The sequence below is a fragment of the Staurois parvus genome, unplaced genomic scaffold, assembly GCF_062004578.1.
Source record: "Staurois parvus isolate SC_StPar_1 unplaced genomic scaffold, SC_StPar_1.0 ptg001278l, whole genome shotgun sequence".
Taxonomy (NCBI): domain Eukaryota; kingdom Metazoa; phylum Chordata; class Amphibia; order Anura; family Ranidae; genus Staurois; species Staurois parvus.
In genome coordinates this window covers 458,039-471,150 of record NW_028319074.1, presented here as the reverse complement: position 1 = coordinate 471,150, position 13,112 = coordinate 458,039, and the positions used below count along the sequence as shown (strand labels likewise).

At 44.0% G+C, this 13,112-nt stretch overlaps 1 protein-coding gene across 1 annotated transcript in view; it reads left to right on the top strand.

Annotated features, from left to right (window-relative positions):
• The window catches only part of CDH13 (cadherin 13), a 159,743-nt gene that overhangs the window by 45,883 nt on the left and 100,748 nt on the right, over window positions 1-13,112 (top strand). The window contains exons 2-3 of the mRNA XM_089660802.1: window positions 366-548; window positions 8,968-9,221. Coding sequence (XP_089516928.1) covers window positions 366-548; window positions 8,968-9,221 — 437 coding nt within the window. The remainder of the gene's footprint in view (window positions 1-365; window positions 549-8,967; window positions 9,222-13,112) is intronic.

Below are 13,112 nucleotides of genomic sequence, written 5' to 3'. Positions count from 1 at the left end.
TTAAACCCGAAAGAAAAAAAACTGGGTATGGAGTGGCGGTTATTATGTGTTGTTCTATAGGTGATTTGTCATGGCGATTGAGAGATTTACTGTTTCGGAATACAATTTTCCTGCGTAGTCTTGACTGCAATCTATCAAAAGTAGATGTTGTTAAAGAGTAATATCTCAGCCATTTCTTCTAAACAAATTCATTGTTTCAGGGATAGGAAATGGGATTCCTGGCAAGAAACAAGTATTGGATTCTTTTCCCTTTACTTATTTTGCCTAATTTATGCAAAGTTGAGTAGCTGATCGTGTGCACTTTGTCGAAGTGTGGAATCAGAATTGAACTTTCGATGTCTTTTTTTTTTTTTTTCTCTTTCCAGTTTCAAGCCACGGTAAAGGAAGGAGTTACGGGAGTGATGGTCAACTTAACAGTGAATGACAAGGATGACCCAACAACGGGAGCATGGAGGGCGGTTTATACCATCATTAATGGAAACCCAGGCCAGAGCTTCGAAATTCACACCAATCCAAACACAAATGAGGGGATGCTTTCTGTGGTCAAGGTATGAGGAGAGGGGGAGACTTTTTTTGAAGAGTGTTTGGTAAGGTAAAGGTTGGGTTCCTTGACATTTTGCATTTCAGCGTTTTGGCTTGACCTCTATCAAACTATGTCCATGGTCTGTTTTGCACCTACCTTCCCCATGCCAAAATGCTAAACATTTTGAAAAGACCTGTAGGGGAAAAAAGTATTTTTCTGCCGACTTCCATACTTAGCTCCCAGAGAAAGCCAAAATCACATGAGATGATGCTCAAATACATGTTTTCATGAGATTTGGGCAAGTTACTGGCATGATGGTAAACCTAACAGTGAATGACAAGGACGACCCCACCACAGGAGCATGGCGGGCAGTTTATACCATCACTAATGGAAACCCTGGCTAGATCTTTGAAACACATACCAATCCCAACACAAATGAGGGGATGCTTTCTGTGGTCAAGCTATGGAGAGAGGGGAAGGTTTTTGTGAAGGGTTCTTAAGATAGATGCTGAATTCCTTGACATTTCACATTTGAGCTGTCTTTCTTAGCATCTGAAACAATGTGTCCGAGGTTGATTTTGCACCTACCTATGCTGAAAATTTTGAAAAAACCCGTAGGGGAAAAAAACCTTTCCACCAACTTCCATTGGTCCATTCCACCAACTTTCAGCATGATCTTAGAGAGTGCCCAAATCACATTGTATGATGCTCAAATATAGTGCTGGAGTGTGTTCTTTTGAGATTTGGGTTACACTGGAAGGTTTTTTGGCAACTAGGTGGCACCCTCCCCATAGATAAATAGTGAGGAGCTCACACAGGGAGAACAGGAGTGGAACTTCGGAGCTGGCCGCCATGGGACTTAGTGGGGTCTATTCTACAGAGATCTATTGCTTCTAACTATTGACATTCCCCAGTTGGAGAATACCTGGAGAGACCCTGGTGTCCTGGACAGCATGTCAGGGCATAGATGGAGCAACCTGGGAAACTTCCAATGACTGCTACCATATTGGTCAGAAGCTGTGTGCCCCGAAGTTGCCTACCTTGAAGTTGTCTACCTTAACATTGCAAAAGTAAAGCTTTTAAACCCTATTGGACTCATGTCTTCTTGCTACCAATGGCCTATCTCTGGAACTGGTATCTAGTGAGCAGGGCCAGATTTTTAGTACCCACTGGGAAATTATTGCTCACGGAGACCACGGAATGCAGCACAATGTATTAACACACAAAGTGGCAACAGAGCCTGAATCTCACGGCCAAAAATTTTCCACAGTACCTTACAGAGGTGCTCGAGGAACACAGTCTCAATGCAGTAATGGACAAGTTAGAAAGATAACGGCATCTGACGATGGAGGTTAAGGGCAGCCAGTAGGCAGAAGACACTCCTAGATGGCAGTCTCAAGCATCATGTCCCTACTCTGTCCCTCCTCCACCGGCACCTTTCCCTACGCTAGACACACAGGGGTTGATTTACTAAAACTGGAGGGTGCAATATCTGGTACAGCTGTACATAGTAACCAACCAGCTTCCAGGTTGTATTGGCAAAGCTTAATTGAACAAGCTGAATTTAGAAGCAGATTGGCTCCCATGCACAGCTGCACCAGATTCTGTGTGCACCAGTTTTAGTAAATCTCCCCCACAGTGTCCCTCACTAGCGGGTATCTGTCCCTGACCTAGCCATTTCACAAATGAGCGACAACTGCAGTGGAACAAATCTATTTATTTGCACTGCCCTCACTAAAGATGGCTGCAGAGGTCATCCAGCACAGCAGCATCCAATCAAATAGCTGCTCCCCTGATGATGACTACAGAGGCTTCCGGGAACAAGAGTTTTACTTATCCTCTCTACCAGAACAGCGCCACCTGTGCAGGGAGGCTGAACTACACCTGCCTACACGGTTCAGCTGGAAAGGTTGCGGGGTGTCAGGCATGGTGAGGTACATTTTCTGCTAAACGTATGTCATGTGTCTCCCTCTGGGAGTGCAGACTCACACCAATGTGAAATTAGGGCAAGAGGCCTGTGAGTGGGACCTGGGATGAAACGTTATACCCAAGTTCATCTGGCCCTGCCTATAGGTTAGTACAGTGGTCGGCAAGCCGCGGCTCGCGAGCCACATGTGGCTCTTTACACGCTTTAATGCGGCTCTTCTGTGTGCCGGGCGCCCGCTCCCCTCCCTCCTCTCGGGCGGCCGCCCCAAAAGTCAGGACTCTGCAGCTAGCCCAGCAATGGGCAAACTACGGCCCGGCGGACCTTTTAATCCCGGCCCGCGGAGCGTGATCCAAACAAAAAACAGCCAGGGCAGCGCGCTCAAATGCAATGATTGGCCAGTCTCGCTGCCACTCACATCCTGATAGCCAGTGATTGGCTGTCAGGATGTGTGTAGGCGGGGCAGCGTGACGAACGTGAGAGGAGCTAGGCTCCTCTCACAGTCCGCCCTGAAGACCGGAACGGCGCGGGAACACGGCGAGAAGAACGCGCGGAGCAAAGGTAAGTGAATTGACACAGGGGGGACTTGGCTTACTACTTGCTACTTACTTACTACTACTATATGAGGGATGAATTAATATGGGGGATGAATTACTATAGGGGGATGAATTACTATGGGGGATGAATTACTATATGAGGGATGAATTACTATGGGGGATGAATTACTATATGGGGGATGAATTACTATATGGGGGATGAATTACTATATGGGGGATGAATTACTATATGAGGGATGAATTACTATGGGGGATGAATTACTATATGGGGGATGAATTACTATATGGGGGATGAATTACTATGGGGGATGAATTACTATATGGGGGATGAATTACTATATGGGGGATGAATTACTATGGGGGGGATGAATTAATATGGGGGATGAATTAATATGGGGGATGAATTACTATGGGGGATGAATTACTATGGGGGATGAATTAATATGGGGGATGAATTACTATATGAGGGATGAATTACTATATAAGGGATGAATTAATATGGGGGATGAATTAATATGGGGGATGAATTACTATATGGGGGATGAATTACTATATGGGGGATGTATTACTATGGGGGATGAATTACTATATGGGGGATGAATTAATATGGGGGATGAATTACTATGGGGGATGAATTACTATATGGGGGATGAATTACTATATGGGGGATGAATTACTATATGGGGGATGAATTACTATGGGGGATGAATTACTATTGGGGATGAATTACTATATGGGGGATGAATTACTATGGGGGATGAATTACTATATGGGGGATGAATTACTATAGGGGGGATGAATTACTATGGGGGATGAATTACTATATGGGGGATGAATTACTATGGGGGATGAATTACTATATGGGGGATGAATTACTATATGGGGGATGAATTACTATATGGGGGATGAATTACTATGGGGGATGAATTACTATATGGGGGATGAATTACTATGGGGGATGAATTACTATATGGGGGATTAATTACTATGGGGGATGAATTACTATATGGGGGATGAATTACTATGGGGGATGAATTACTATATTGGGGATGAATTACTATGGGGGATGAATTACTATATGGGGGGTGAATTACTATGGGGGATGAATTACTATATGGGGGATGAATTACTATGGGGGATGAATTACTATATGGGGGATGAATTACTATGGGGGATGAATTACTATATGGGGGATTAATTACTATGGGGGATGAATTACTATATGGGGGATGAATTACTATGGGGGATGAATTACTATATGGGGGATTAATTACTATGGGGGATGAATTACTATGAAGGATGAATTACTATGGGGGATGAATTACTATATGGGGGATTAATTACTATATGGGGGATGAATTACTATGGGGGATGAATTACTATATGGGGGATTAATTACTATAGGGGGGATGTATTACTATGGGGGATGAATTACTATGGGGGATGAATTACTATATGGGGGATGAATTACTATAAAAACTTATTGAAACTAAAAACAGTGTACCATCCTATGTATTTTCAGTTTTAAAAATGTGGCTCTCAAAATAAATTTCAATCGTGGTTTTGGCGAGATTTGGCTCAGTTGAAAAAAAAGGTTGCCCACCACTGGGTTAGTATATTTAATTATTCCCAACATAATTATTTCCCTGCAGAATTTTTGGATTGATTTTTAGCATAGGGCCAGGTTAGCAGAGTGAACAGTCAGAGCTCGTGTTTCTGGGGAGAGATCCGCTTTTATTTAGATTGAAAATATATGAATATCCATCAAGAGAGTTGAAAGCTTAAGACGTTCCATAGTTCACCCAACTCTTCACTCACTTTAATAACTTTGTCATTATTATGCGCAGATAGCGATCTCCCTCTATACTGTAACTCATATATGCTCCTATCATAGCTTGGCGGCATTGAGCTTAGTAGGGCTGGAATGTGAAGCAAATCAGGTGAACGATACAATCTCCGCAAAACTAATAGCATTTATCAACCTTCGGCTTTCTGTGCTCCACCGCAATATCATTGTGGATAATTTACTGCCTAGAAATGTTCATGGTAGTGCCAATAGGGGATGTGTGAACTGCATTCTATCAAATTGATTTTGCCGCAAAATCACCGATTTTGCCGTCTGCAAAAGGGGAAATTCTATTTCGTTCATTGAGCTACTTTTCTTTTTATGGTGGTATTTGATCATTATTTATGTACTGGTCCCTTTACATTTTTTATTTTACTATTTTTCACTGTCTGTATTTTCATTACTGTGAAAAAGATTTAAAATAATGAGACAAGAAAAAATGATTTGGATTAGGATTTCCACAGCGATAAAGTCGAATTCTGGGCTAATACTTGTATCTAAGGATGAATCTGCTCCATTCTTCATCAAATCCTTTGCTAACTAATCCAGTGGTGTATTAAGGTTTTGTGCTGCCCTAGGCAACACAAAATTCGCCCCCCCTCCCGGAGAGAGCCTGTCATTGACCAACAACACCCCTGCCCCCGACACCCGAGAGAGCCTTCCACTATCATCGCCCTTATACACCAGCCACTCCCCTCCCAGCGAGAGAAAGGACGACACTCACCTTCACAGCCCTGGACATCCCCGGGAACGAGAGTCAAGCAGCCCGCAGCCTCTCTCGGATCCCACCTGGTACCCAATCCACATGTGTCCCTTCTTCTGTCCTTCTTGCAGGGGAGTGGTGCTGCCCCCCTGAAAAATGCCTGACATTGAGAGCATGACATTGACCAACAACACCCCTGCCCCCTCCCCCCCACACCCGAGAGAGCCTTCCACTACCATCGCCCCATACACCAGCCACTCCCCTCCCAGCGAGAGAAAGGACGACACTCACCTTCACAGCTCTGGACATCCCCGGGAACGAGAGTCAAGCAGCCCGCAGCCTCTCTCGGATCCCACCTGGTACCCAATCCACATGTGTCCCTTCTTCTGTCCTTCTTGCAGGGGAGTGGTGCTGCCCCCCTGAAAAATGCCTGACATTGAGAGCGTGACATTGACCAACAACACCCCTGCCCCCCACACCAAGAGAGCCTTCCACTACCATCGCCCCATACACCAGCCACTCCCCTCCCAGCAAGAGAGAGAAAGGCACTCACCTTCACAGCTGTGGACATCCCCGGGAACGATAGTCAAGCAGCCCGTCAGATCCCACCTGGTCCCCAAGCCGCATGTATCCCTTCTTCTGTCCCTTCTTCCAGGGAAACGGTGGTGCCCCCCTGAAAAATGCCACCCTAGGCAAATGCCTTGTTTGCCTTCTGGTAAATACGCCCCTGAACTAGTCTGTAAAAGAGAGCTGTCTATACTTACCTATGCTGAGGGCACTCTGGTCCGGTCACATGATTGGCTCCCAGCGCCAGCTTCAGGGGGGAGAAGGTTCCACATAAAATGGATGTCCAATAGTAAGTCTATGGGTAACATTGCCATTCAGCCATTGTCGCTGCTCCTCCTTTTGACTGAAGCTGGCTGCTGGGGAGATCACATGACTCAACCGGAGCACCCTTAGATTAGGTAGGTTTACACATCTTTACTTTACAGGATAGATGATAGTAGAGCTACAATAGGGCTTAGATTGGGGGTGGGAGTAGATCTAAGCTTAGTATCAGCCCAGACTTCTACTTTAACTTATAAAAAAAATATATCAGTTTATTACAGAAAAGTCACATCAGTAGGCCACACGTATGGTTACAACACAAGGGTCTATGCTCTTTGTGAAACTTGTCTGCTTCCTCAGGATAAAAATATGTGTTGTTTCTACATAGGTTCCATGTAGGTTATGCCCCAACATTAGGTTTCATAATGTCTCCTCATGTCGTCGAAAAAATATCAGTGAGGGACCATAAATTTGGCACAAGAACAACTCCAGGATAGCTGAAAGGAGTGTGAAAATGGATGGAAGAAAGACACGTGTGCGGAGTGTGGGACTCCGGAGTATCGATTATGAGTGGAAAAATCTGTTACAGCTTTCTCCAGATTTTGCTATTCTGGATTGGGCTCCGTAGTTTGGAGATTTCGAAGTGTCTTACAAGGGAAGAAATCTCCAACTCAGTGTCCAGGTTTTATTGAAGACCAGCAGGGGTATGTGTCCAGGTCCTTATAATGATGGTCTGAGAGTTACAGTTGCTGCCATTTGAAGACAGAGCCCTGTCAGGAGAGCTGGATGTTCCTGCTGGAGACTGCATCCCATGCCCAAGGACTTGGAAAGCTGGGACAGCTACTTGAGTCTGGGAGACCAGGAGAGGGTCTGGAAAACTGAGAAAGCTGAAGCAATTACTGGGTCCAGGGGGCTGGAGGGAATTTAGGAGTCTCTGGATGAAGTGAGCAAGCTCAAGGGGGTGGGGAGAACCCTATCCAAAAGCCAGGTGTGGGCTGGTTAGCACTCTGTAGAATAGCTCCAACCCAATTCCACAGTTCTGAATGTGTGAAAGAGTGAGCCAATGGCTGGCTGCTATGGTTCCTCCCAATGACCCTTGTATCACTTTTGTGTCCTGTGTTGACCCCCTTTTTGGGCAGCCCACATAGTCCACTTGTCTCAACTCCGGAAGTTCTGCTACAGAGCAAAGTTTTAGCTAATGGGTTGATGGACACCTAAACATAGCACTGCTTTCTTCTCATATAAGTGCCTTTGTAACTTTTTCATGACCGTGACAGGGTCACTTAAATCCCCATTGCATCCTTACAGACAAAAAAAAATCTTAATTTTGCCCTCGCCGTTGATTTTAATGCATTTTTTCAAATAGTAAAATTTTGTTGAATTTTCCAAACTTTTGCTGAAATTTCCAAGAAATGAAAATTCTCATCAAAAGTGCCTACAAAGCATTCCAGGGAATGGTCACAAACAGGATGATGGATTTCCTTCCTGCAGATGGTACTTTTCAAAGTTGAGAGATGTTTGCTTGTCTCCTGTACGTACTTATACATTTTAAGAACACTGGGGACCATGTTGAGGTTCTTCTTTATTAAACTCAGTGATTACCAACTAGTGGATCCAAAACCACTGGTGGCTTCAGCTATCTTAGATATTATTTGTGGAGGCTCAGTGCCAATCTCTCCAGAAACCTGCTACCATTTGCATCTAAACCAGGGTTTCTCAACCAGGATTCCATGGATCTCTAGGGTTCCTCCAGAGGTTGCCAGAGGTTCCTTGAGCAATGACCAACTTCTCCTAGATAAGTTCCCACTGACACTATCAAATCTGTAAGGGGAGAATTCTTCCCAATGATCACAAGTGTAAGGAACATTCTTCCCACTGACCATCACACTAATGTATCATGAGTCGTAGATATAGCCATTATCAGCAGGGGTTCCCTGAGACCAGAAAGTTGTTTCAAGGGTTTCTCTGTGTTGAAAAGGTTGGTTCAAATTAAAAAAAAAAAAAAAATGTAATGAATAGAGATGATTAAAATTGAGTTTTCACTTCACCAAAATATCAGTAAAAATTGTTGTATTTTGGTTGAATTTTACTACTTTAGTTAAGTACTTTGGAGTAATTGCTGAAGGTAAAATACATTTTTAATTTTTTGAATGCATTTGGACTTTAAATAGTTGCCGAGAGTACTTTCAATAAACATGGGCCTGTTTTTGTACCAAACAATTGCTCCCTAAGCATCTCATTATTTTACATTCACAGAAAAACACAGACAACAAAAGCTATATAAACCATTGAAATGACAGGTAGTGAAGGGAAATCCTTCCAATGGGGACACAGGCAGACAGTAGAATGAGGAAGAGTTACAGCTTCTGACATGTTTGTATTGCTGTCTGTGCCTTTCTGTCCCGATGACTTCTACCAAACTTTAAAAAAAGAGTTGAGCCAGTAGTTCCACTTTAAAAAATGGGGGGCCTTAGACTTTGACTGTTCTCCAAATGAATACAAAGTTATCATGTACATAGTACTTTATACCAACATGTCACCTGAGTCATGGAAGGGTCATATAAGGTGATATCTTCTGTTTTGCAGCCATTGGATTGTGAGATTTTGGCATTCCACACTCTTCTAATCAAAGTAGAGAACGAGGACCCTCTGATCCCAGACGTGGGCTACGGAGCCAGCTCCACCGCCACTGTCCAGATCAATGTCCTAGATGTGAACGAAGGCCCAGTTTTCCACCCGGACCCAATGAAAGTGTCAACGCCAGAAAATATCCCAGTTGGATCCATGTTGCTCACTGTAAGTGCCACAGACCCGGACACCCTACAGCACCAGACAATCCGGTGAGTACACTGATGGTGGTATCATGTTGGCATAACTTTGACTTTGCATCAAGCTTTTTGGGTTCATGATATATTGTGACAATGTGTGTGGAATCTTCATTGGAATAACGTCCTTACAGGATGTCTCCGACTTACAAGCTGACCTCAATGCACTGTTTGATTGGGCAACTATGTGGCAAATGAGGTTTAATGTTGATAAATGTAAGATTATGCACTTGGGGGCCAAGAATATGAATGCATCATACATACTGGGGGGGTACAACTGGGGGGGTCAATGGTGGAGGAGGATCTGTGGGACTAAATGGTGGAGAAGGATCTGGGAGTTCTGGTAGATCATAGGCTTAATAATGGCAGCAATGCCAAGCTGCGGTTTTTAAAGTGAGCAAAATCCTCTTTTGTATTAGGAGAGGTATAGACTCCAGAGAGAGAGAGATATCACCCCCCCCCTCCCCCTCCCGGGTACAAATCATTAGTAAGACCTCATCTGGAATATGCAGTTCAGTTCTGGGCTCCAATTCACAAAAAGAACATTGGGGAACTGGAGAAAGTACAGAGAAGTGCAACCAAACTGATACGAGGCATGGAGGAGATCAGCTATGAGGAGAGATTAGAGGAACTGAATTTATTCTCTACTGAGAAGAGGATATTAAGGGGGATATGATCTCCATGTATAATACATAAGGGGGGATATGATTTCCATGTATAATACATAAGGGGGATATGATCTCCATGTATAATACATAAGGGGGATATGATCACCATGTATAATACATAAGGGGGGGATATGATCTCCATGTATAATGCATAAGGGGGATATGATCTCCATGTATAATACATAAGGGGGATATGATCACCATGTATAATACATAAGGGGGGGATATGATTTCCATGTATAATACATAAGGGGGGGATATGATCTCCATGTATAATACATAAGGGGGGGGGGGGTATGATTTCCATGTATAATACATAAGGGGGGGATATGATCTCCATGTATAATACATAAGGGGGGGATATGATTTCCATGTATAATACATAAGGGGGATATGATCTCCATGTATAATACATAAGGGGGGATATGATCACCATGTATAATACATAAGGGGGGATATGATCTCCATGTATAATACATAAGGGGGGGATATGATCTCCATGTATATTACATAAGGGGGGATATGATCTCCATGTATAATACATAAGGGGGGATATGATCTCCATGTATAATACATAAGGGGGGATATGATCTCCATGTATAATACATAAGGGGGGGATATGATCTCCATGTATAATACATAAGGGGGGATATGATCTCCATGTATAATACATAAGGGGGGATATGATCTCCATGTATAATACATAAGGGGGGATATGATCTCCATGTATAATACATAAGGGGGGATATGATCTCCATGTATAATGCATAAGGGGAGATATGATCACCATGTATAATACATAAGGGGGGATATGATCTCCATGTATAATACATAAGGGGGGGTATGATCTCCATGTATAATACATAAGGGGGGATATGATCTCCATGTATAATACATAAGGGGGGATATGATCTCCATGTATAATACATAAGGGGGGATATGATCTCCATGTATAATACATAAGGGGGGATATGATCTCCATGTATAATACATAAGGGGGGATATGATCTCCATGTGTAATACATAAGGGGGGATATGATCTCCATGTATAATACATAAGGGGGATATGATCTCCATGTATAATACATAAGGGGGATATGATCTCCATGTATAATACATAAGGGGGGATATGATCTCCATGTGTAATACATAAGGGGGTCCTGGATGGCAGATATATTTGCCCACTATTTGGGTTATGGTCCCTTTAAGAGGATTTGAGAGATATTTTTGTATCCATGCAGGGTGAGCGGTTCTTTGGCAGTCTGGTCGAACAGGAGAGGACTGATTGATTGTAGTACTATCCAGATTGGTAAATTTTCATTTGGGACCCTTGGAGGCTCAGAGAGAGTTTGGGTGGTGAAGAGCCTCCAAACCCTGATTACAGGGACTTTGGACCCAAAAGGGTTAACCCACCTGGTAAGGATTTTTGAAAAGCAGCAGGAAGGAGTCAGCATGTGTCTATGAGGAGGAGTAGAGTAGTCCACAGCTGGGAGATTGAGTGGGCTGTCTGGCAACTGAACTCCTATAGCTTCTCTTGTATTCAAAACAGACGGGAACCCTAAACCCCAGTGTGGGGCTGGTATTCTGGCGGTAAGCCATTTGTTTTGGTCTTGACTATACCAGGACTAAGGACTGTTTTCCTTTACATTTGCTGAAGAAGGAAGGAGTCAGCACATGTCTCTGAGGGGCAGTAGATTAGTCCTCAGGTATGAGATGGCGTGGGCAGTCTGGAGACTGAGACTCTGCTGAATTTGTCTTTTACTTTGAAACAAATGAGAACCTTAAACCCCAGTGTGGGGCCATCATACTGGCGGTGAGCCATTGGTTTTGGTCTTGACTATACCAGGACTAAGGATTGTTTGCCTAAGGAGTCAGCACATGTCTATGAGGTAGAGTTGATTGATTTCAGTACTCTCCGGATTGGTAAATTCTCACTTGGGACCCAGAATTCAGAGGCTTAGAGAAAGTTTGGGTGGTAAAGAGCCTCTAAACCCTGATTACAGGGACTTTGGACCTAAAAGGGTTAACCCACCTGGAAAGGATTTTTGAAAAGCAGCAGGAAGGAGTCAGCACGTGTCTATGTGGTGGAGTAGAGTAGTCCACAGCTGGGAGATTGTGAGGGCCGTCTGGCAACTGAGACTCAGTTTTCTGAGCTCAGGTGGCTTGACTTGTACCCTGAAACAGATGGGAACCCTAAACCTCATTGTGGGGACCGGTATACTGGTGGTGAGCCATTTGTTTTGGGGGCCCCTGACAAGGGCAGTATATCCAGCTCTCCTGTACCAGGCCTGGGCCCCATCAGTTCAAAAGGAGGGGCCCAGGTACCTGCTGAGGAGGGCTGGCTGTAAAGCCTTATTGAGGAAACTGATCCTCTCCTGCAGTACAGCTGGTGGGAGAAAGGCTGCAGGGGGAGGCAGAAGAGGATCGGTTCTAGTATCTGTGCTCCTCATGGGGGAGGCACCGTCAGGGGGGCCCCGTGATTTCTGAAAGCGCCGGGACTGAAGACTGTTTGCCTTTTATTTGCTAAAGAAAGCAATTTGTGTTTACTTGTTTGGAGAGACCAATAAAGACAATTTCCTTTTACAAGCGTCTGGTTGGTGATCTCGAGCCCCCCCCCCCCCCCCCCCTTATATTACGATACGGAAAACATCCGGCTTCTTCAATACGGAAGCACACAAAACACAAAACCCGTAACTGAGCTTCGAAGAACGCTTTTTATATCCAAGCACACCAATCGTGAATTTTAATTGGTTGGAAATTTGTTAAAAATAAGGGGGAGGGAGGGGATTTTTGTAAAAAAAAGAAAAAAATGTAGAGTTGGGTTTCAACATGAACCTGTGCTTTGCCAAGGTAGGACAGATCGATGGACTTACCTTCATGGCTGGACGCACTTACATTCGCTCTCCCACCGCACTCATCAGACGCTGACAGTAAGGAGGGTCAGTCTTGTAGCAATTTGAAGCTATCTTCTTACCCCAATGGGACAGCGCTGGGTGTCTGGGTGTCAATCTTCAAGTACCAGAGCTGTAGGGTAGAGAGTCCCCGGGGTGTGCCATGCATTTCCCTTCAAAACCACAAGGAAGCAAAGCTAAGTATGTGCAACGGGGGATGGGAAACTAAAGTGGAACCTCACTCTCTCAATCAATACCGAATCATTTTAATCCGTATTCTGCTAGCATTCATAAATAGATAGGAAAGGAGATTATATTTACTTGTTTTATACTTTTTTTATACATTT